The 22,045-nt window shown below is 50.5% G+C and overlaps 2 protein-coding genes across 3 annotated transcripts; both read left to right on the forward strand.

Annotated features, from left to right (window-relative positions):
• Positions 1 to 1,836: 1,836 nt before the first annotated feature.
• On the forward strand, positions 1,837 to 9,764 carry clasrp (CLK4-associating serine/arginine rich protein). 2 transcript variants are annotated; one of them, XM_057049334.1, is made up of 21 exons: positions 1,837 to 1,957; positions 3,037 to 3,176; positions 3,251 to 3,348; positions 3,442 to 3,543; positions 3,666 to 3,745; positions 3,866 to 3,950; positions 4,042 to 4,178; positions 4,264 to 4,360; positions 4,464 to 4,542; positions 4,616 to 4,689; positions 4,823 to 4,864; positions 4,942 to 5,154; positions 5,464 to 5,760; positions 5,841 to 6,026; positions 6,278 to 6,317; positions 7,190 to 7,250; positions 7,321 to 7,379; positions 7,486 to 7,532; positions 7,622 to 7,707; positions 8,343 to 8,367; positions 9,207 to 9,764. In XM_057049334.1, the coding sequence occupies exons 2-21, from the start codon at positions 3,078 to 3,080 to the stop codon at positions 9,277 to 9,279; spliced, it is 1,980 nt and encodes a 659-aa protein (XP_056905314.1). In that variant the 5' UTR covers positions 1,837 to 1,957; positions 3,037 to 3,077; the 3' UTR covers positions 9,280 to 9,764. The 2 variants fall into 2 exon arrangements, 1 of the variants encoding a protein (XP_056905314.1); XR_008952969.1 differs by lacking the exon at positions 9,207 to 9,764 and having other exon boundaries at positions 6,278 to 6,321.
• A 443-nt stretch (positions 9,765 to 10,207) lies between these two features.
• Positions 10,208 to 18,537, forward strand: znf296 (zinc finger protein 296). The gene is made up of 3 exons (XM_057049333.1): positions 10,208 to 10,466; positions 12,087 to 12,419; positions 15,226 to 18,537. The coding sequence occupies exons 1-3, from the start codon at positions 10,415 to 10,417 to the stop codon at positions 16,992 to 16,994; spliced, it is 2,154 nt and encodes a 717-aa protein (XP_056905313.1). The 5' UTR covers positions 10,208 to 10,414; the 3' UTR covers positions 16,995 to 18,537.
• Positions 18,538 to 22,045: the final 3,508 nt, after the last annotated feature.

Genomic DNA, 22,045 nt, shown 5'->3' on the forward strand with positions numbered 1-22,045 from the left:
CAGCGAATGTAAACTATGATGAAACACGCGTTGTTGGGACGGGCCGTGCGCGTAGGGGCGACGGACCACGATGGCGGGGTCACAGCGGTAGCGGTTAATGGGCCAGATGATGTGGAAAATGTGACCTTTGGCCCGTACAATCAGCCACAGCCTGGAAATGAACACTGGCTTCCTGTCACCACCCTGGTCAAAAGGAAATGTAGGAAATAGATGGTAGAAACACAGACACACAAACACCCATGACGTCATATTTACGGGGCTTTTGCACACCTGCCTGATTAAAAATTTAAAAAAGCTTAACCCTTGAATGATCATTTGCTGCAATGGAATTTAAATGTTGCATCTCCAGCGATGAAAGCATTGCCACTGATTGTCTTCAAAGAAATGTCCAAGGTAGTTTTCTTTGTCAACTGGACTGTATTTCTTCTCTTTGAAGACGTTTCGCCTTCGATCCAGAAGGCTTCTTCAGTTCTGAACTCGCTGGGGACAATTAGCACGCTAATGATCCGGGGGGGTCACCTGAGAGTCGTTGGCAGGGTCGTTGGTCGGGTCGTTCACCTAGTTTCGGTTGAGGTGTCTCCCCTTTGTCTGCTGGCTCACATGGTGGTGAGTCACTGGGTCTCCTGGAATGGTGTGAATGTTCGGTTTGTTATTAGAGGGAGTGGAGGACTGCATTGTACGTGGGCGATAGGAAGTGCCTCAGCCCACCACCTCTGTTTAAGGATGGCTTCCTTGACAGCCCTCTCAAACCAGCGGTCTCTGGCCAGTACCCGTACTTGGCTGAGGAGTGCCCGCTCTCCTATAAGTGAAGGTGGACTGCTGAGTCCTGACCTGAAGAGGTGGCGCGTCTGTGTTGTGCCGTTCTTCTGTGGAGAGGTTGTTTGGCTTCACCAATGTACAGTTCCTTGCATTCCTCCTGGCACTTTACAGCATAAACAACATTACTTTGTCTTGGTGTCTTGTCCTTCAGGTGTAACAGCCTCTGTCTGAGAGTTTGGGTTTAAACTGAACTGGTATGTCGTGTTTCTGGAGGATCCTCCTAAACACGGACCCTCTGCCCCCAGCGAGTTCAGAACTGAAGAAGCCTTCTGGAGGCGAAACGTCTTCAAAGAGAAGAAAGACTAGTTGTGAGAGTGTTCCACCCAGTGACCTGGGACCACAGCTCCCACCCCTCCACAGGTGTGTGGACAGCCGAGCAGCAGCCTCAGGACCGGCCTCAGGCAGCCGCACTGCTCGCTGTCACCTTCAGACTCCTTAAATACCCCACAGGAGTCATCCACAGCCTCTTCTCCAGCCTGTTTGCACTCCACTCAATCTTCATGCTGAACATAACTCATATGTAATCATGTTACCACATGCATAATACACGCAGCACAGATATAAGGATATAATTACCATTCTAAAGATTGCTATTGCTGTGGATGAGGCGTGTCAGGACTCCAAGATGCTCGAATGTGTTCGGACAGTAAACAGCGACACCTTGTGGCCAAATTGCTACACATCATCCTTATTACAAATCCCGAGTTGATTTAAGAATAACATTATGATGAAAAATGTCAAACGCAGAAATCAGCGTGACAAAGTAACAGGGCTATATGACAAATTGGTCTGTTATGATCAGTGATCAAATATCAAGGGTCGAAGGCCCTTCGGAATCACCCAAATTGGATCACCTCTTCATTTGCCCGTGATCAACATTGCTCGACATTTCATGAAAAATCTCTTCACACCTTTACAGGTTGTTTTGCTGTCCGCCAGTCACTCAGTCAGACAGACTTTGCGATCGACTTGATCGTGTGTGCGCGTAAGCGTGCGTGTGTGAGACCAGGGAAGCTCTATGGCGCCACCGCAGGTCGAGACCGGTGTTGCACCGACACATGTACACCGGGTAGGAGGTGTGTGACGGTAACGTCGTTCAAAAACCAACTCAAGTGTGTGTGGAGTGACAATAAAACAGGTATAGTAGAGAAATGTTCTTGGCGTTAAAACATTTGTGCAGCCCCATTAACTTGTGGGTGTTTATAAGGCTGCGGCATGTACGTGTTTCTGTCCCAACCAAGCTAATGTCCGCTAACAGGCTAACAGCAGGCCTGTGGGGCAGGCGCTACCAGACCTAACCGCAAGAAACTCATTTGTAACTTCTGCATTATTTATTTTGCACGACAATTGACAAAGTATTCTTATTCCTAAGAAAACAACTCGGGTCACTAATTTTAATTTTGATAAAGTGTTGAAATTGGCGATAACGGTTGATTAGCATTAGCAATGCTAACGTAGCTCTCGCAGCAGCCCCATTACTTGCTGGAGTCATGTCAAATAACTTAATAATGTCGTTATTAGGTATTTAAAATGACAAGAAGCATGATGGCATAAGACACGACGGCAAACGTGCGTGTCGGGTCATCAAAAGTAAACAGAATCGATTTTTTTTTATTCCAACTTGTTAGCATGTAATCAAACACAAGTGCATGTGACCAGAGCAGCAATGCCATTAATTGCCAGTTTATTACCCTCTTTTAATTATATTTTCAAGGTGTTTACACAATAAGACAAGGCGTCAGTGTTCGTTCTTAACAATTCAATTCAAATATAGTTAAAGCGCCCTTTCTGTGCGCTGACTGGTTCCTGCTGTGTAGCACCTTAATGAAAATGGTGAAAGTGATGCTAAAAGGAATTAATGCTATTTAAAATCAGGAGTAAATCATTGCAACAACATACAGGCTTTGGTACTAGCAAGAGATATTTTTTGTAACTTGATATCTGTTCTCCTGATATTCTTTTTGGTCACTGAGATCTGATCAAAAATACTCTTGGTCTGTGATCTGTTAGTAGTTTGCCAGCTTTATTGTGTTTTCTTTTAGTTAAAAGGCTTTTTAGAGTCATGCCTGAAAAGAAAATTGCTGATATTCTATGTGTTAAGGGTAGAACAAAGACACTGCAGACTCTCCTTTTTATAGCTGTTGCCTGTTAGATCTTCATCATGTGCTTACATTTGATTCTTTCTGATTAAGATCTTGTCTCCTTTTCTGCTTACAGCAGCCGTGCCTCGCCGTGCGCCCACCCCAAGCGGAGCCGTCATGTGGCAGGAGGCCCGCAAACACGAGCGCAAGCTCCGTGGCATGATGGTAGACTACAAACGTCGAGGCGAGCGTCGGCGGGAGTACTACGAAAAGATTGTAAGAGACCCTGGTTCAACTATATAATGTAGATGTTCCCATTGATCCCTTTGTTTTTTCTTTGTTTCCAATAGAAAAAAGATCCTGCTCAGTTCCTCCAGGTTCATGGGCGAGCCTATAAAATACATCTGGACCCCGCTGTGGCGCTGGCTGCAGAGAGCCCCATTAACATGTGAGGGGGGAACACGCACACGCACGTATTAACACACAGCTGAGTTTGTGGGAGCGCGCTGGTTAGACTGGAGCTTTTTATTTTGTCAAAAAGGATGCCGTGGCAGGGAGATGTCAACAACATGATTGACAGGTTCGACGTGAGGGCTCATCTGGACTACATCCCTACCTACACGCCCCCGCTGCTCAACACGCCGTGAGTCCTAAATCTGGCTAATTCCACATCGGAGAGCTTGTGCGGGCGATTGTGTGTTTGAACTTGCTCAGAACAATGGGAAGAGCTCTCGTGAATCCTAAACAACGCTTTGTCATATGCAGCAACCCAGAGCAGGACATGGAGGAGAGGAAGTGCAATTACGAGCGCTACAGGGGCCTCGTGCAGAATGACTTTGCCAACAGTGAGTACGACAGCTGTCGCTGGTGCCGATTTCACACAAACATCTGTCGGGATCCGCAGCAGCAGTTTATGCTTGAATCAATGCACTGTTCCCATATTCCTCCCTGTTGTCCCTCCACAGTCTCGGAGGAGCAGTGCTTATACCAGATCTACCTGGATGAACTTTACGGTGGCCTTCAGAAGCCCAACGAGGAAGAAAAGAAAAAGTACGCCTTCCTTCTTGTTTTGTTGTCCTCCCCGCACAACAAGGTTCCGCTGGTTTGTTTTTGGTTCATCTTATTTCTTGTTTCTCTGCAGACTGGCTGAAAAAAGAGCCGCTATTGGTTACACTTATGAAGACGGGATTGTGCCTGAACCCGAACCTCAGTCAGACAAAGATGAAGACAACTCGGAGAACAGCGAGTCCGAAGAGGACGAGGGCATCCCAGATATCGGTGAGAATGTGCTTTTGTCCGGACATTGTCGACCTCGGTCAACAACTGGGCCGTGTAGACGGTTCAATGTTGGTTTTATGCCCAGATGTGGAGGTGGATGTGGATGAGCTGAACCAGGAACAGGTCTTGGATGTGAACAAAATGGCAACCTCATACGGGATGGCCGAAGGAGATTTTGTGAGGTAAAACTGTGTTTGAGTGGTTTTCCCGGTCTTAGAGGTGTATTTTAAAATAAAGTCGCATTCAAGTTTGTAAGAATATGATGGCAAAGTTCTTGTTGATCAGGATGCTGAGGAAAGACAAGGAGGAGGTGGAGGCCATCAAGCACGCCAAGGCTCTGGAGGCAGAGAAGGCCATGTATTCTGTAAGGGCACATCCCTCCATCAGTGTGTGGCGTCGCTGTCCTGAGCGTGTTTACTGAGGTCTGATGTCCGCAGGGCCGGCGCTCTCGCCGACAACGGAGAGAATTCCGAGAGAAGCGGTTAAAAGGGAGACAGATCAGCCCGCCGAGGTGAGACGTCACTTTTCTGCTACGACCACCGCGTGTTCCTCGCTGCACAAGCTTCTCTTCCAGGAATCAAACGACTCTTTTTGCTGCCGTTACTGGGGTAACTCCAACTCATGATGGCCTCTTTATATTTCAGCTATGCGAGGAGAGACAGCCCAACGTACGATCCCTACAAGCGGTGAGCTGATCACGTCACAGTCCGGTTATGTTGCGTCTGTGTCCGCACTACAATTCTGTCTTCCTGGTTTCTTTCAGCCCGGAGTCGGAGTCCAGCTCTGATTCAAGGTCGCGGTCTCGGTCTCCCGGTCCAGAGAAGATCACCTTCATCACCAGTTTCGGAGGCAGCGATGATGAAGCTGCAGCGGCGGCGGCGGCGGCGGCGGCCGCGGTGGCGCAAACCTCTGCTGCTCACTCTGGCCACACCTCCTCCACCTTGCAGCACTCTGCAGGTCATAGCAGGGGCTCCCGGTCGGTAACTTTCCATCTTTCTGGCTTTTCTGTTAGTTGCTTTTCTCTTAGTCAGTTTGATGTCAGTGGCAGGCAGGAAGAATACTGATGAATTCAGACTGTTCTGGTGGGTGAGGTGACCTACGTTTTATAATCTAGGTGGTTCTGAGGGATTTCACACTCCTCATGTACATAAACACAATGTGAATTGATAAATAATAACCTTATCTCTTAATAAATGTGGCGTGAGAGTCCTGAAAACAGGGTATAAAGGCAGGATAGGAGCTGGGTTAGCCTCGTTACTAAATGTGCTTGTTCTGGTTTCTCCAGGAGACGGAGGTCGTCCTCCAGCCGTTCCTCCTCCTCCAGTTCCTCATCTCGGTCCTCTTCTCGCTTGTCCTCGCGGTCCCGCCATAACCGACACGGACGTGGAGGGAGGGACGGCCGGCGGTCGAGGACGCGCTCGCGGTCGAGGCGACGCTCCAGGTCTTACTCTGGTGGAAGGGGCGGGGCTGCATCGCGGAGGAGACGTGACCGGACACGGTCTCGGTCCCGGTCCAGCGACCGAGGCAGGACCAGAGACCGGGACCGAGACAGGAGACGATACTCATCACACCGGAGAACAAGGTTTACTCTTCAGCCTCTGTTGGGAGGTTTTTTTTTTCCTTATTTATACTTTTTAGACTCTTTATTTTTTTCACTGGCAGATCACGTTCCAGCTCACGACAGGGGACACGGCGAAGGGGTCGAAGCAGTGGAAGCCACAGGCGCGGAGACAGCGACAGCCGCAGCCGCAGCCCCCCACAGTCCCTGAATCGTGCTAACCACAGTCCCTCCCCTCCTCACAGAGGAGCCCAGCCCTCTGCCATCACCGTCTGTGACAAGCTGAGAAAGTACGACGCCCGCGTGGGACAGAATAACCCGATAGATAATTCTGTTTTTCTTTTTTAGCTCTTGAGATTTTTAGTCCTCACAATTCCAAAGTATTTAGCAGGCCTGCAGTGTAAACTACACACGGATCACTGTGTTGCTAATGCTAGCATCCTTACAGCGGTGTTGCAACCAAATGAAGGAAATAGTGACCTTTTGTCTTCCGGTGTAATTTGTGACAGAACTAATCACCTTTCCTTTTTCTTTGATCCAGGCCTGAAACTGCGGGTGGTAAAGAGACGGGAGCTGCCAAAGTCAGTAAGAATTTGTTCTCGCTGGGTTTCTTGCTAAAGTCTACGCCTCCCTCATCCCTGACAGGCTGACAGCGTTGTCCAACACGCTGGGATGTAGAAGCCATTGTTGTTTTGAGTTCTGAAGCGTTTAAGGGAAAAAACGGATAAAACTGGACTTACGACGAACGAATCTGTGGACATTTAGAGGCCTTGTGTTCGGGTCGTGCTTGTATCTCTACATATGCACAGACATGCTGGACATTTGGGGATTTTCTTTTGTAGGTCGACGGTTACAATAACTGGGCTTCGTTTTTGTCGGTTACGTCCGTGTCGTATTGATGACACATTTCCATAAATGTTTTGTTTTTAGAGACAGAAACCTGAGATGGCCCGTGTATGGTATTTCAGGCTCGTTGCTGTTTTAAACCAGACCATATTTTCAGCAAATGGCTGACATAAACTAGGGAGGATTTGCATGTGTCCTAGTAGGCAAATGGCGAAGATTTTGTTATCTTCTGTTAAAACTGCCTTCAGTGTTGTGACCTGCAGTTTTTCTTGCCTGACCAGGTTTAAACGGCCCAGCGATGGGGCGTGTCAGTCACAAAAAGCCCTGGGCTCTTTCTAAACTAACCGGACCTGAACTTGTCCTTATTTCAGTCTCCTCCTGTTTTTGACAGCCCTGATCCCACCGCGACATCACACACCTAATCTTTCTTTCTTTAGCTAACTTGATGTAAGGGTGAGGTTGACAGAATATACAGCAACACAGACTTTTTTTGTTCCTCGTTTTCAGCCTTTTTCTCTTCCTTTACACACACACGCACACGCACTCGCACACACACATGCTTGGCATTCAGCGAAAGTATGCGCTAATTCAAATGTGTCGCCTGCAGTCCAAGATGACCCCACAGGAGCGGCTCAAGTTACGAATGCAGAAGGCGCTCAACAAGCAGTGTGAGTTATAATGAAACCTCGTTTTGGCCTTAGCAGAATACGGATCTCTGAATAAGCCTTTATTTTGCAGGCAAGGCGGATAAAAAGGCAGCCCAGGCAAAGATCCAACAACAGGAACACAAACGACAGGTGTGATTGTAGTGTAGCCCCCCCCCCCCCCTCCCCGATGTTTTGTCCAGATAGAAATGTTACCTCTGGGGCCCTATTTCCTCTCAAAACTGTATTTATTTTACAGGAGCGCGAAGGAGAGCTACGGGCCATGGCACGCAAAATGCGCATGAAGTAAGAATCTGTGTGTGTGTGTGTGTGTGTGTGTGTGGGCACGCCACGTCAACCATTGTCCCATCATTTCACCCACAAACTTTGTTTAGGGAGCGTGAGAGACGTGAAAAAGAGAGAGACGAATGGGAAAGACAATATGGCCGCCAGAGTTCTTCACCTTCTCCTTCCAAATACGGTAAATCTTTACGATCATAAAACGACTCATCGGTTTCTCGTTAGAGGCGCCTTTCCACTGTATAGTATCGGTTTGCCTCAACACAGTGGGTCTTCCATGACACCGCGGCGACAGAGGCCTGAAACTCTCACACAGGTCAAATGCAGATTCTTTACAACGTGCAAAATCCAAGCTGCCTTTACTGGAAACACACACTCAAGTACACACACGGCACAAAAGAGAGGCAAAAACATCCTTTTAAGCTAGTTTGCTGTCGATCCCCTGGCCAATCGGACCATTAACCGACCAACATTAGCATAACGGTGCCGGCTCGGTGCCCCTTTGTGGAGAGCCTCTGTCGATTTGTGCTGGAGTTGGTACCCGTGGAAACGCGGCGTTCGTTTACTGTAGGGGTGTCCGAACCCAGTCCCCGAGGGCCGGATCCAGCCAGGTTTCTCTCCTCCTGGGTGAGCGTAGGCCGCTGTCCTCGGGGGGAAACGGTTTTCTGCCCAGTAGGATGGAAAACCCGGCTGGAATGGGCCCTGGAGGACTGGGATCGGAGGCCCCTCCGTCAGTTACCGGCTTCAGTTGGTGCTGTAGCAGTTTGAGGTGTCCTGACACGCTGTTGACTCGCTCCTCTGCTCTCCATCCCTCAGGCCGAGAACGCAGCTCTTCCCGGAGGTACGTGAGAGAGAATCCACGCAGCCCCGACACACGAGCGCACCTTCTAACACCAGGCGCAACACACATCTGCTGCTGTCGATACGTTCCTGGGAAATCGTACAGAGATAAATCACATTTCTTTTGAGACTCTTTATTGATTGAAGATGCGACAGTTGAGTTAAGTAAAAGTGAACCAGCCCGGCTGGTTTAGGTAGCGTCAGAGGACTCTCTTGTTGGAGGAACATGGACAAGACAAAGAACGCCTGAGGCCCAAATAAACTTAATTAGCTGCCGTTGCCAATCAGTTAAGAGTCGGCCTAAAGGCACTGGTACCAGTGAGGGCAGCCATTTGTCAACTTTGGATTGTTTGATGGCGATTTAAATATATTGCTGTCATTTTGCTAACCGGTTGGATCTGACCGTTGGTTAATTAGGCGCCTTCAGCCTGGAGGAGCAGAGCAGGACGTCGTCAGTCGGCCTATTTGGTTACAACACCAGCGATATGGTTACAGCTGCAGAGCTTTGGGAGCACAACAGCTGCAGCCCTTAACTTCAGTAGTTTGTCACCAGGATTTTGAAATAAACTCACTCAAACCTATTTGATCGCTCGGTTTAATCAAGAACAGCAGCAGATGGGGTTATTTGCTTTGGAGGCGCCATAGGCGACTCAACGAGCCTCTTGTTTGAAGAGAAGTTGGATATTCTAAGTGTGGACTGGCTGCACACGATGTCTTTAAATACAGAAGTTTAAACCTGAAGTGAAACGTTGCTTTTAGAAAACTGAAGTTTCGGGAAGAAATGGACACTCGATTCTCTGATCTGTGCTCGCGTCCTAATGTATTTTCCCTATTTTGCAGGAGATCTCGATCTAGATCTCGGTCTCGATCTCGATCTCGATCGCGGTCACGGAGTCCGTACTCTCGGTACTGAGCTGCAGAAGACCTGGACGTGTTCCTCGCCGCAGTACTAAAGGTTCTGTGGGTGTATGAAGTGACTGGCTGTCTGAAACACATCTGGTTTTCTTTTTTCCCCTCATTCTCAGCAGAATAGCATCTTCTGACAGATACTAGTTTGACTAACTACACAGCTGATTGATTCAGCCCAGGAGCGTTTGATCTGCCGTTTTCATTTCTGCTTTATCACGCAAAGGAACTGTAAATAAGTCTCCGGTTTCCTGTGCATGAAGTCGTCACTAAAATCTGGAGCGAATAACATCAAAACTCACCTGTTATCACAGTCTGTCTCGAAATCATCCGTTATGGACAGCTCATTTACTCGCATCCTTGTGGCTTTTGGGAAGCTAACAGCACATTAATTGTATAGACTGACTCTTTTGTACCGTACTCTGCCAACATTTTTGTTCTCGTTAATGTGAATGATCAAATGCAAACCAAATAAAACGAAATTTGAAAATATGTTTTCTCGCGGTCTTGATTTTATGGCGCCTTTACTAAATCTGAATCGCCCCTGTTGGTCGTCGGTGCAGTTCTCAGTTTCCAACAGCAGGTGGCGACAAAGGAGTGGTCAGCTGGCGCGTCGGAGAACTTTGCTCTTAATTAAGTTTATTATTTTCTTTGTTTCGTTGTCTCTTTGTGGCTATATGAGTCAGCACTGGAGAATCATAATCTTTGTCAGCTGCCGCGTGGTTTTCAAGGCTCGCCATGGAAAATAAACCTTAGCTGCACTGCGCTCCCGAGCAGCGGGAGGACCGCGGTAATTGATTTGTGGTTAATGATATTATTGGTCGAAACGGGTTTAAAGCTTTCTGAACATGTTTTTAATGATAAATGTGTGACTAGAGCGTGTAACGTTCTGAGGGCGGGGTCAGGGTCGCGGGAGAGGGGCGGGCGGCGCCTATAGACGTCCATGCCCCGTTCTGCCCTCTGCGGGGGAAGAAGCGTGAACTTGAACGCAGCCGTCAGTGCGAGTCCAGGCAAGGGGCCTGCTGCCAGTCTTCCTAGTCCGCTCGCGTCAGTCAACTTAGTGGAGAAGGAGCAGCTGGGCCCACGTTTGCATCCAAAGGTTTCCTGAAAGCTGTTTGGGACCGAGGACGGTGCCAAGCGCGATGTCCAGGCGCAAACTTGGAAGCAGACCGCAGCACCTGAGTGCAATTCAAGGTAAGGCGCGATGTGCGGGAGACTTCTGTCTTAACTGACGGCCGTGATTGTGTGAAAGTCGCAGCTCAGTTGCTGTACCCGGTCCTCCCATGGACTGGAGGCGCACCGGCGCTAATTGTCCGATCGTGTATGACGATTCTTCTTATTTACAAGCGCGCGTAAAGCGTAACACAGCGACGAGTCCTTTTTTAGACTCGCTGACCCCGCTCACAGGGATGCTCTTTTAAATTCCTTTCTGCCTAATGCAAAGGCAAATATTTATAAAAGGGATCATCGTTTCCCTGTCATGTTTGTCCTGATGTGTGCTCTTAACTACAGTGGTGAAGGACCGGTTTACTGGCACGCTGTGCTCGGAGGCTACAGGTCCGAACACGATGATTAAGGTTTCCAGCTTAACACTAAAGTTCCTCAGTGGTTTCTATGGGACGGTTTACCTGTGCGTCTGGGATGGGGGTGCCACGACAGGGGTCCGCTGCGTATGGTGGTGGGGGGAGGGAGTGAATGTTTTTAATTGTCATGGTCAGTTGAGTAAGAGCAAATTGCAGCAGATGGAGGTGAAATTTAAAACAGAATAGGGACAGTGTGAAAAAGGAACTAAAATAAGACAATTGAGCTTGTTTTGTTGAAGTTCTCATCGTGGGACCAGTAGTGCGTGTCTGCCCCTGTGACCACAGGCCTTGAGTCAATCTTTGTGTGTGTGTGTGTGTGTGTGCGCGCGTGTGTGTCCGACCGCGCCTTGCAAGTCTGCACAAATTACGCAGCCTGAAACAGGAAAGGTGGCATTTTTTTTTTCCCAGAAACAACTGGTGCGATCCGACTTCAGACTGTTGTTGTCTCTACCTGTCCTGTATGGTAGCCGGCCTAGTCTGGGCAGGTGGATCATGTACAGGCATCAAGGTGTGCCTGTGACCGCGTTGAGCAACAACCCAGTGACCCTCCTCCCCCCTCCCTCCCTTCTTTTTATACCTGAGGAAAGTTCCATTAGAAAAATAGGCCGGGTCGTGCTGTCCACCTCTTTCAGCAGCCACCGAGGACCTGTCAAGTTACCATCGGACGAGGCTTCCTGTAAACACTCACAATACCCTGCTCTTATCTCAGACACCTTTAGCTTTCTCTCTTCTTTTTTTCTTGCAATCCACTTCCTGTTGAGAAACTTGTGGCTTCTACGGCAATTTGTAACTGCAGATGAAGGCACTCCAGTCGGAGCGTCGGCGTTTGCCCCCCCCCCCTCTCCAGCAGAGCGTGGCAGGTTGTATCTGGGTTGGGTAAAGGAAGTGGTCAGTTTTGACTGAGTCGTTTGGCATCATTAGAACGCACAAGCGAAACTGACACTTTGACTCCGCGTCTGGCTGTTGTGCTGTCGGAGGTGCAACGTTTTTTTCTGTCTGACTGTCCTGTTTAACGCCTCGAGCAGATCTGAGGTCACTTCGCTCATCCTGTGAGCGGGCGTTGACGTGTTTGAGGGAGATGTGACCCATCTGTGCCATTAAAGTTGTATCCGTTTCGGCTGCACTCCTTTTTGGCCTTTTATTTCCACAACCTGTTGACCTTAGTGTTTTCAAAGTGATTAATATCTTCAGATATGATCTTGTGTGTGACGCTCCATTTTCCTTTCACCAGGCACCGAAGATGACCAGACTCTTCTCCCTCCTGCTCCTCCTCCTCTTCCCCCGGCTCCGCCGCCGGTCCCGGCGCTCGGCGAGGACCGCGACCTTCTGACCTGCGGGCAGTGCAGCCAGTCCTTCCCCCTTGCCCACATCCTGGCTTTCATCCAGCACAAACAAGGCGACTGCCGCGCTCACAACCGAGCCCGCCACGCCAGTGCCACCCCGCCCTCACCTGCCAACCACGCCGAGGGTGTCCCCGACGCCGAGCCGGTGCCGGGCTTCATCGAGCTGAGGAGGGGGGGATGGGGGGAGGAGCCCGGCACGAAGGCAGAGCTCTGTCGAACAGGTGAGCAGAGAGAGAATAAAGAGGGCAGGTTGCTAATTAGTGACTCTGTTTTTTGTTTTTATTTTTTTTTTCAACCACCATCGTCTTAATTTAACAACCCCCCACACTTTCCCCCCTTCCCCACCCCTGAGTGCTGCTCATTAGCTAGCCGTTGCCATTAGCAGACCTGCGCGAGTTAGTGACGCACAGGTTAATTGTGTGGAAAGGATAGGTGTCAGGAGCATTTGGAGGGCACCGGGGGGTCCCCGAGGGCCCCCGCCGAGCAACTGAGCTCCAGAGCTGCTTCTGCCCTCCCTGCCTGTCAGTCTCAGAGGTGGAAGGGGCCAGTAAACATGTTTCTCCCTTCCGTCACCCACCCAGGCCTGGACAATGGAGATTTCTAAAACCCAGGGCGGGAGATACAGCGACGGCCTTTTCCAAGGGGTGGGCGGGGCTGGTCGAAACCAGGCGGCGTGAAACGGTCTGAGGAGCCGTGTTTATGCATCTCGCTGCCATGGCGCTGCGAAGGAGGACGTTGCATCATGCGCGGCTCCTCCGCCGTCTCCCACTGTTCTGCCCAGGGCCAGTCTGTCCCAGCTCCCGGGACTCTCTTGCTGTGGCGGCTTATTCCCCACACATTCATATTTTCTGTCTCCAACATCCTCCTGTTTGTCAGCCTGCCTACAGGACACCCAAGCTGAACAGCAGGAGGGTTATTTCTATCCGTTTTTAGATCTCGAGCATCTCCGCTCACACTCAAAGCGCCACCAGCGTTTCATTTTTTTGCACCTCTAGAAACTCTCCCTCACACTTTAGCAGTTCCTTCCTCTGGTAACGCTCGCGAAGGAGGGGGAGACGCGCGCGAGCCATTTCCGTTCGTCCGCACACCCGCTCGTCGGTCTCTTTTTACTGTGTTGTCGATAAGCCAAAGGCGCGAGCATATGCGCTGAATTTAAAGGGTTACAAAGAAAGGCTTGGATGGGGTGTATTTTTATTGCTGCACCAGGGTCGGTCGTCTGCCCAGGTTTGGTCGTTTCTGACATAGTTCGTTGTTAAAGAAGCAAAAAAAGGGGCCAGTTTTAATTGGACACCCTGCAGCCGTGCGAGCAAAAGGAAGTCCTGTTTTACTTGAGTGGTGATTTTCAGGGGGGGGGTTGGAGCTTCTGAGATGACTGAAAGTGAGAGAGCAGTTATCCCACAACAGAAAGGCCCTCCGCCTCTGCTCTCTATTGGGGAGAGAAGCGGCATGAAAATGGGGGTAGGAAGGGGAGCGGGATGGATTACTGAAGTGCCGCGTGCATCTGTCTCATTCCTTTTTATTTATTCTCCTTGTTTGTTTTTTTTCTCCTCATCTACAGCCCCCCCCACCAGCCCCCTCTTTCTTCCCCCATCTTCAACACACTTTCACTTTGCCCTCTTTCAATCCCCCCCCCACCACCACGCACAGCCTCCTTCTCCTCTCTTCTCCCCTCCCTCTGCCTCCCAAGGGAAAAGAGATTCTGCCTGCTGCTCGTTAGTGCTCCCAGCCAATCTGCATTTTTAATTAGTAGTTATTGCTTCTGCTTAATATTCAAGTGCTACCCCAGGCCAAATGGGAATCCTTGCACACACACACACACACACACACAAAAAAAAAGCAGGGAGAGAGAGAGGGGAGGAAAGAGAAACCGGCTGGGTATTGTGTTTCACTCCAGGACCCTGAGACAAAGCCCCCCCACCCCAGCCCTCTCGACTCATCCACCCCCCCTCAGGGAAAGATTTGGAAGGTCTTTTTTGGGGGTGAGAGTCGAGGTTGGAGGATGGGTCTCAAGTACAAATCCAAAGGGGCGACACATATTTGCTCCCCCCCCCGCCAATCGTTCTACATTATAATCTTCGTATCTCGCTTTCCTTTTATCTCCTGAGCTGTGACCTACCTATCTCTTCTCACCCACACATTCTCTCTCTCCCACCCCCACGCTTGTCGCCCACTTTTTAAAACAAAAACCAAAAATAAAGGAGTGTCTCAACTTCTCCCGGGTTTTTCCTCAGGCTAGGTTAAAGGACGGAACGCTGCAGCTCCTCTCCAGACGGAGATAGTCGGGGAGGGAGAGAGAGTAACAGTTGCTCTCGTTTTCATCTTCAACCCCCCCCCCCCCCAAAAGTAAAATACAGAAGGATTTGACTTGAGGAAACATGAAAGAGGCTTATAGCAGTGGGCTTTGAACCTCTCTGAAAAAGAACTGTTTTCACCCTCAATTTGGGGATCTTCTCTCCAATTTTGATTTATGCAGAAAGGCCTCATTTGTCAAGCAGGCTGAGTCAGAGCCTCATTTGCATAAAGTGTTCATTTTCTACGTTCTGCTAATTAGCAATTTGCAGCTTAATTGGAGAGCGGCTCTCGGTTAGGAGACAAAGCTATCCTGGTATAAAAATATCTCCAGATGTACTTTATGACACGACACCCCCAACCCCCCCCCTACACTGTCCTGCTTTGCACCACACTTTTCGGTGCACTTTACATGTTTTGTTTTTCGTTACGTCTCCGTCTCATCCTGCATCCATGATGGGATGTTCATCGGCCTTCAGAGTAAAAAACAAACAAACATTTGCTTTAAACCTCTGAGTTTTTGATTTTTTTTTTATTCTGCTCCAAACGCTCCATTCGAGGTAAAGATTGAGGTTTGTTGGGCATATTTAGCACTTAACGAAGACAAAGTCTTGACAGATGGCAACACGGGAATTGACCAAAGTTGCTCGCGGACGCATCACCTGACTCTGTGAAGATACTTTTTATCGGCATCTGTTTTGATCGGAACTGCTCACTTTTGTCCGTCTTGTCTTCCAGCCACCAGGGAGCCCTCCCATTTCGCCTGCCAACAGTGCGAAGCCGTGTTTCCCTCTGCCTGGGTGCTCTTGCAGCACGCGCAGCATGCTCACGAGCTCAGCATCTACCAAGAGGATGCCGGGGTCGACAGGAGAGGTAGGAGAGGAGGACTTAAGGGGCAGAAGCCCGCCGCCGCCATTCTGGACCCTCGCCACCTGAGCCAAGCTCTTGCCTCAGCCTTTCAGCCCTCTCCCCTGCACCCCGGTCGATCCCGACAATCACAGACCACTACCACGGCCTCCTCCTCCTCCTCCTCCTCCATGCAGGCGTTAAACTTTTCCCTGCGGCTCAGGGAGCTGGCCGAGGGCAGCGGCAGCCAAACGGGAAGCTCCCCCGGAGGCGTAATGCCGTCCCCATCCTCGTCTCCACCCGCAGCCCTGACGTTCCCTCAGGCCACCGCGGTCCCGGCCAACTTCCACTGCGAGCTGTGCGACCAGACCTTTCAGTCCTTGCGCGCCTTGTCCGCCCACCGCCGGACTCACACCTGCGATAGGCCCTATCACTGCGGCGTGTGCGGGCAGGCCTTCGCCCAAAGCGGCCAGCTGGCCCGTCACATACGGGGCCATCATAAAGTCCCAGGAGGGGGAGGAGATGGCTACGAGGTGATGGAGACGTTGGCAGTGGAGGACAATGTGAGACAGGGGATGAGAGGACGGCTTCAAATGCAGCCACTTGGGATGGTGGGGAAGGAAATGGGTGAGGTGGAAGTGAGAGGCCAGGGCCCTCCTGAGCTGGACCTGAGCCTCCCCAAACACCCGTCCATCGCTTCAGGCCTGATGCTGCGGACTCCCCAGGTTAGACTGTCAGACCAGGAGCTGCTGAGGATGTTCCAGCGGCAGAGAGAGGGTGGGGGGGAGGAGGAGACGGAGGGGCACGGGGACCCGCAGCACACCTCGCCCTGTGCCAGCCCTTCGGAGGGCTCGCTGGAAAGCGGCGAGACCGGCGAGAGCGGCATCGCCAGCGGCAACTGCACCCCCAAGCGTCCGGAGATGGGCGACAGGGCGAGAGGAGCGGGAGAGTGGGAGAACGACAGGGGCGAGATGATGGAGAGGGAAACGGAGTGGAGCTCCGCCACGCTCAGCGAGGCCGTGCAGGAGTGGCAGCGAGAGAACGAGAGGAGGAGCGCGGGAGGGAGTGCGGGGCTCGCCGTGCCCGCCACCGGGTCGACCGGGAAAAAGAAGAAAGACGAAGCTTGCGAGTTCTGCGGCAAGCAGTTCCGCAACAGCAGCAACCTGACGGTGCACCGCCGCAGTCACACGGGCGAGAGGCCGTACCGCTGCGGGCTCTGCAACTACGCCTGCGCGCAGAGCTCAAAGCTGACTCGCCACATGAAGACCCACGGCGCCCAGGGAGGGAAGGCCTCCTTCCTGTGCCAGCTGTGCGCGGTGCCCTTCACCGTCTACGCCACTCTGGAGAAGCACCTCAAAAAGGTTCACAGCTTGAGCCACGCCAGCATCGGCACGTACGTGCAGACCGGCGCCGTCGCCGCCCTGGCCGCCGTCAAAGCCGAGGAGGAAGCGGCAGCCGTGGTGGTGAAAATGGAGGAGGACGAGGCCGGTTTGGGCCAGACGGGGATGGGAAACCAAATGCAGAGCGACGCGGTGAAGACCCTGGAGGTGGAGGGCAGCCGAAGCCAGGCTGCGGGGGAGCCTCCGGGGTCGGCGACGGCGGGGGACGTTGCAGAGGCGAGCGGCGGCGAGCCGGCCTCAACTTTGACGACTGCGCCGTGAACGACCCGAGAGGCTCGTCGTATGGTGGCGCTGTAGGATCCATATAGCCCTTTTCAAATTCACCAACTTGCCCCTTCGCACAAACTGACAGTCAAGTTAAACTGGAATTTAGTTTGCTGAAGCAGCCGTTGGCTGGTCGCCTGCAAAAGCCACCGGCTGAAACTAAGTTCCTACAGGTTTTTTTTTTTTTTTTTTTTTTTCGTCACACCGCAGAGCAAAACAAGGCCGTGACATTCAGCAGGGAGATTACCAGAGCTCGTGAACAGGAAGTGAACTGCCACAGTCCACAGCCGACATAGGAAACCGATCACCGTGCTGCAGAGTGCGAAAGACGAGTGATTTATCGCTCTGGTGACCCGGCGGCCAGGTGGAGGCAGGCACTAACTGTCAGGCAGCATAAAGAGAGGATTACCCCCACCCCGAAAAAAAGCCTCAGAGGAGAAGAGTGTTGTTGTATTTTCAGCCTCGGCAGACGGACAAAAGTCCCCGTCCTGAGGAGCCGTTGCCGGTTTTCTTTCCCAGAAGACCTTTTAAAGACTAAAGACACGAGGGTGAAACCATTCCAAACATTGTCCGTCTGCAGTTTCTCAGACTCCTCGTTTTAAGGGCGCTTGGTTTTCACAACACTTGTCACTTAACAATAATGTTTACAAGGCTCACGTGGCCAGCCCAGGTTGTGCTCCTGACTTTGTGACAGTATGTATGTATGGACGTGGGTTTTTTTTTAATTATTTTGTTTTTAATTATTGTGAATAAGACTTTCAGGTTCTGCTTCAGTTCTGTTTTTTTTCTATGCATAAAACGGCGGTTTTACCTTACGTGAAACGGGTGTATATGAATATGTTCTCTATTTGTATCTATTGTGATGGTGATTCTTCTCTTTCACTGTTTACATTTGTAAAGTAGCCGACTGCTCCGAGCTCATGCATGTTTTATGCAGCCGCTCCTTTTGTTGTTTTTCCTCGACTATATTTGAATTATTCTAATTTATGAATGCTGCATGTCGGTGGCTGTAAAACAGAAAAAAAAGGAAAAAAATGCCGTTCCGCTGCTGTAGCTAGCCATCGGAAACAAGCACTTGGGTGAGTTTCTGGCGTGAGCGCGCTCAGGTCCCCCCACCACTCCCAACCTTTTGACCCTCAATTTGTGCATCATAAAGCAGGCCATTGCGTTAGGATTTTTTTGTTTTGTTTTTAAAAAGTCCGTTATTTTGTCTCCCGGTGGGATCGAGGTGTCGGGTGAAGCTCCAACTCTGTGTCGCTCTAAGTTTTCTACTTTGTCAGGGAAATTTCCACGTGTGTGAGGAACGAGCGCCGTCTGACCGTTCAGGGATAATAATAATCTGTACATTGACATTCTGGCTGTTGCTCTGCTTGTTGTTGTTGTCGTCGTTGTTGTTGATATGAACTGCCTTTGGTTTCTGTAGCATTGTCTCCTTGGCGCTGAACACTGGCTATCGTGGAGCTGTACCGCTTTGCCGTCTTTGTAAACATGACACCGTTTTGTAATTGAGGTGCCTCAATAAACAAGTGAGGTGAAATTGTTTCTGTGTGGCGTGTTCATTCCCTCCCCCCCTGTGCACTTCCTGGCTGCAGCCGCTTCTCCGTGCATGTTTTGTTTCTTCTTTTTCAAAGGCACAACAAAGCTTTGGGAACTATTTTCAGTACCCGTTCTCACCAGGAGGACGTTCCTCACGGGTCGTTCCTCTGAGGACCACAATCGGTGCCAAGTTATTAATATTTAATGCCAGCGTTTGGATGAGGGACCCTCGCTCCTTGTTTACATCCTTGTGATGTTACCCGCTGTGCGCCATTCCAGCAGAGTGTGTGTGTGTGTGTGTGTGTGTGTGTGTGTGTGTGTGTGTGTGTGTGTGTGTGTGTGTGTGTGTGTGTGTGTGTGTGTGTGTGTGTGTGTGTGTGTGTGCATTCCGAGTGTAGCTCCAGCTCATCCAGCCTGTTGTCACACCAGTCCCGTCTACCATGATGGGACGCGGGATGCAAAAAGTTTCTCAGGATACAAATTTGGGGGGAGTGGCGGTTTGGTTGTTGTTGGCGGGCATGTTTCGAGGCAGGGGTGGGAGTGTCGAGGGGGTGGGATAATTGCTGACTCCATTTTAAGGGCCTCAAACCTCTGCAACAGCATCTTTGCCCCCCCCAATGACAACGATGCTCCGTGATCCCTCTAGCTCATTAACAGCAGGTCTTTTAATGAGCTTTCAACAGGGTGGGGGGCTGGGGAGATGAAGAGGTGGAGCGGGGGGTGGTGGCTACGGTGGAGGGGTGTAGCGCCAGATGCACATACGCCCACCCCGACCAATTACCATTGTGTTACAGGCAATAAGGAGGAAGTGAAGACAGAAGCCGCTCCAGCACAGATGAGTCGGTTTGTCCGTTTTACTCCAGAGAGAGTCCAAACAAAAAGAACGACGGTACAGGTGACGAGCAACGTCCCCCCCCACCCCCTCCCGTCCCAGCAAACTCTGCCTTTGGCGCCGCAGCAAGCGCCATTTGGTGCTCGTATGGGCCCAATTATACAAGGTAAGGTGATACATGGCAGAACACTGCGCTGTAGTCCCTCCAGCGGCTGGATATCTGTTCCACGTCCCAGAGTGCCCTTTGTCTCTGTTGAAGTCCACACCTCTCTGCTGTCAGACCCGGCGCAGGCCACCGTCGGCGACCGGGTCGACCAATCCCAGCGCCGGACGTCTGCCGCCACGAGGGCGCGGCCGGCGCTTTGTGTGCAGGCCAGTGAGCTGTCTGGCCAGTGATTGCGCCCGAGGGCAGTAATGTGGACTTTGAGCTCTAATGGTGACGTCTGAGCTGCGAGCAGGGACTTTTGTTGGTAGCTGGGAGAGGTCACCACGGAGACACACCCGTCAGACAACAGAGGATCTCACTCCGCTCGAGTGACCTTTTCCAAGTTCCCTCCACTTCTGTCCAGAGAATAGAGAATCTAGGCTACGCAGGTCCAATCAATAGAAGCAGGAAAGGTTGGCGAATTAAGATTGATCCTCCGTCGCTGTTAGCACAGGTGGGCCAACCTATAGCAGCATTGAAGTAACATAGGAAAACTGGCAAACTAATGAAGTGATATGTCAGGGCTTTGGGGAACGCCACAATGGAACAAGAACCCATATGGTGCCAAAAAAACAACCAAAAAAGCCAAAAATACTCTATTTGTCGGCGGCTCGAGCCTCATTGGCTGTCCTCAAAGACTGAAGTGCGGCCATCCTGGCAACAATGGCACAGTTGCGAATTCAGATTAAACTTAAGATGATTAGCTCCCCAAAACGCGCACAACAAAGGGAATGCGTGAGCTCCTATGTTTGCTTTCCTGTGGGGCAGGCCCGTGGCAACGAGGGACTCTCACTTATGTATGAGAAGATTGTGCTTTATCATGGAAAAAGCCAATTAGCCGTGAGTTTTTAATTACATTTCTGCCGGTGTAGGGCGCTGAGCCTCCAATCATCCGCCGTCCCCGTCCTGCTGGCTTTCTCCCTGTACCAGGATCGTCGAGGAGGAGGCGGCGGATTAAACCGTCAGAGCAGGGCAGACAGACACGGGATAACAAGAAAGAGAAAGATGCATTTGGGAGTGATCAGGGCTAAACCACAGGATTCCCTCTCTGCTCTTTATCCTCACACGGTTCCCACAATCCCCACCTTCCCTCGCCCTTCCCTCCTCCCGCAATGACCGCAGAGTGAAACCTGAACTCTGGAATTATACTTCGACCCCCCCTCCAATAGTGTGAGTGTGAGAGGATGGGGGGGGGGGCGTACGGCCATGCATCAATGCCGTGTCTGCGTTTGTCATTCAACACCTTTGGACAATACAAAGATGTAAAATCCAAACCAGGAGGGCCCGTGTGAAATCACCGAGCCTCACGGATCAGATTGGAGGCCGTCTGGTTTAAAATCCCCTCTTCTGTGTGCAGCGACGCCCGGTTGTTTCTCATCTCATCACGTTATTTAAGTGCTAAGCTAATGAATGCTAACACATTCAGATGGATGGATGGATGGATGGATGATGGATGGATGGATGGATGGATGGATGGCTAGAGTTTATTACAACTGTTTTTTTAAAAGAATCTGATCTGTTGATCAGGTTGAAGTAAGATGCAGAAAAATCATCAGAAAATGTGAAAAAATAGTTGCTGTATGTTTTGTTAACATGGCCTGATTTAAATAATTTACAATAATAACCACAATCCTAATAATCATAGCAATCCTAATAATCCTAATGATCAAAATAATAATCATAATAATCACAATGCTTACTGAGCCTGTTGGTGCTGTCGGTAATGCTGAAATATATGATTTAATTTATTTAAAATACAAACAAGCTTAAAGACCATGTGAGACCAGTAATTTTGATATTAACCTGAATACCTTAGTTCCTGTGGAGTTTTACAACAGCACTCATCTTTTTAAGCTGTAAAGCTTGTTATTTTTTATTAAAGGTGTCATATCTGGATCACCCCCTGGGCTTCTGCTCTCCTGGCCGACGTGGGTCTGAGTGATGCGGCAGAAAACGAGCCGGGACAAAGCCAGTTAACCAGCGGGGAGAGCGAGAGCGGAGCCAGGGGCGGCTGATGGCGGGGTCGTGGGATCAGAGCAGGTCACCGAGGTGTGGGAGTGTCTGCTCGGCCCTCTGACCTTTGTCATTGAGGCTTCCTCTAATCCACTCCTCAAAGACCATACGGGCATAATAGAGAGTGCCTGAATGGAATTAAATGGTGACCATTAGGTGGATCTGTGTCGCTATTCTTCTTGTTTGTTTAGTCCCGGTCAGGCTCACATTTTCAGTGTAATCAGGCGTGTGATGGAGGTAAGGCTGGAGACGCCTGAAGAGGCCTGGAGTGAGCACAGCGGGGCAACCGTACACTGGAGATGGATATCCAGCTCCATTGAATGAAGGGCCTGACATAAGGGAGCAGACTCAGGCAGAGGAAGGGGACAGTAATTGGGTGTCCACTTCAAATTATTGGGTTCACACGATGTTGACATAGAAGGAGGCCAACTTTAAGAGAGTTCAGTCATGAATAACCTCTAA

Source organism: Takifugu flavidus, chromosome 12 (genome assembly GCF_003711565.1).
Source record: "Takifugu flavidus isolate HTHZ2018 chromosome 12, ASM371156v2, whole genome shotgun sequence".
In the NCBI taxonomy this organism is placed as follows: domain Eukaryota; kingdom Metazoa; phylum Chordata; class Actinopteri; order Tetraodontiformes; family Tetraodontidae; genus Takifugu; species Takifugu flavidus.